Raw genomic sequence first — 1,845 nt, 5'->3', positions numbered from 1 at the left:
TATTTTGTCATATCTTGCCCTATCCGGAGTCTCCCTTCCCCCCCTTCTCTGCCGTCCATCTCCCAGGGAGGAGGTCACATGTGGATCCTTTTATCAGTTCCCCCTTTCCAACCCACTCACCCTCCACTCTCCCAGCCTTGCCCCTCACACCCCTGGTCCTGAAGGTATCGTCCACCATGGATTCCCTGTGCCTCCAACTCCCATATGTACCAGTGTACAATCTCTGCCTTATCCGCTCCTGCAAGGTAGAACTCAGATCATGGTAGTTGCGGGGAGGAAGCATCCAGGATCTGGGGGAAAGCTGTGTTCTTCATCGGTACTACATCGCACCCTGACTGACCTGTCTCCTCTCCTAAACCCCTCTGTGAGGGGATCTCCAGTGGTCTCAGTGTCTGACTTTCACATGCAGTTTGGGGTGCTATAACCAAGTTATCTGCTGAAGATACTGGGTTTGTAGGTCCTCAAGTATAAACATTTTTTAATTTGCATGATTTACTTGTAGATGGTGGGTGCCTGGTCACCTGCTTCCTTTTAACAATCCTCTTTTCTTTTTCAAAAGCTGCCTGGAGTACATGGAGCCAAAGAATCTAACAGGCATCCCAGAATTCCTCCTCCTGGGCCTTTCTGAGGATCCAGAACTGCAGTCTCTCCTCTTTGGTTTTTTCCTGTGCATTTACCTGATCACTGTGGCTGGGAATCTTCTCATCACCCTGGTGATCATCTCAGACCCACATCTTCACACACCCATGTACTTCTTCCTCTCCAATCTGTCCTTGGCCGACACTGGATTCATCTCCACTACTGTCCCCAAGATGCTGGTGAGCACCCAGACACAGATCAAATCCATCACCTATGCGGGCTGCCTGACACAAATATCCTTCCTTTATTTCTTTGGGTGTCTGGACAGTCTGTTCCTCAGTGTGATGGCTTATGACAGGTTTGTAGCCATCCGTCACCCCCTGCACTACACTGTCATCATGAGCTCCCGCCTCTGTGGCTTGCTTGTTTTGATATCTTTCTTCATTAGTCTTTTGGACTCTCTGATCTTCACTTTAATGGTCTCACAACTTACCTTTTGTGCAGATGTGGAAGTGCCTAGTTTCTTCTGTGACCCTCTGCACCTTCTCAACCTTGCCTGTTCGGACACCTCCAAAAACACCATACTAGTATATTTTCTCAGTGTCATCTTTGGTGGTGTTCCAGTTTCAGGGATACTTTTCTCTTACACTCGAATTATTTCCTCCATTCTGAGAATCTCATCTTCAGGTGGAAAATATAAAGCCTTTTCCACCTGTGGCTCTCACCTGACAGTGGTTTGCTTATTTTATGGAACAAGTATTGGAGCATGCCTCAGTTCAGCTGTCTCATCTTCTGTCAAGAAGGGTGCAGTGGCCTCAGTGATCTATGCTATATTCACTCCCATGCTGAACCCCTTCATCTATAGCTTGAGGAATAAGGACATCAAGAGAGTCTTGTGTAAATTTCTGAGTAGAAGTACTTAATCTTAATATTTATGTCACCCTTTCTGATATATGAGATGGAAATGATTTCAAAATCTAATATCTATAAGCAGAATCATGCTTCCTTGGTTACATAATTTTGGGAGTTCTCATTGACCTCCCTGGAATTGTAACATCTAAACACTGCTTCCTTTGGCACATCTTTGAGCAGTGAGCGTATTTGGGGATATAGTCTATCCACATGATCAAACCACATTATATTTATGAACCCTTCTCTAGCTTTCCATCCAGGACCTGACTTCGTAGTGAAATGCGCAATTCTTTTTTATGAACTTGAAATCTTCACCCTTTCCTATAATTCTAAAGCCATGATTCACACGTATAC

At 45.1% G+C, this 1,845-nt stretch overlaps 1 protein-coding gene across 1 annotated transcript; it reads left to right on the top strand.

Annotated features, from left to right (window-relative positions):
• Positions 1-501: 501 nt before the first annotated feature.
• On the top strand, positions 502-1,502 carry LOC142431357 (olfactory receptor 7E24-like). The gene has a single exon (XM_075536263.1). It carries the CDS (start codon positions 573-575, stop codon positions 1,500-1,502), a length of 930 nt encoding a protein of 309 aa, XP_075392378.1. The 5' UTR covers positions 502-572.
• Positions 1,503-1,845: the final 343 nt, after the last annotated feature.

The sequence above is a fragment of the Tenrec ecaudatus genome, chromosome 1, assembly GCF_050624435.1.
Source record: "Tenrec ecaudatus isolate mTenEca1 chromosome 1, mTenEca1.hap1, whole genome shotgun sequence".
Lineage (NCBI taxonomy): Eukaryota > Metazoa > Chordata > Mammalia > Afrosoricida > Tenrecidae > Tenrec > Tenrec ecaudatus.
This window is presented reverse-complemented; position numbering and strand designations above follow the sequence as displayed.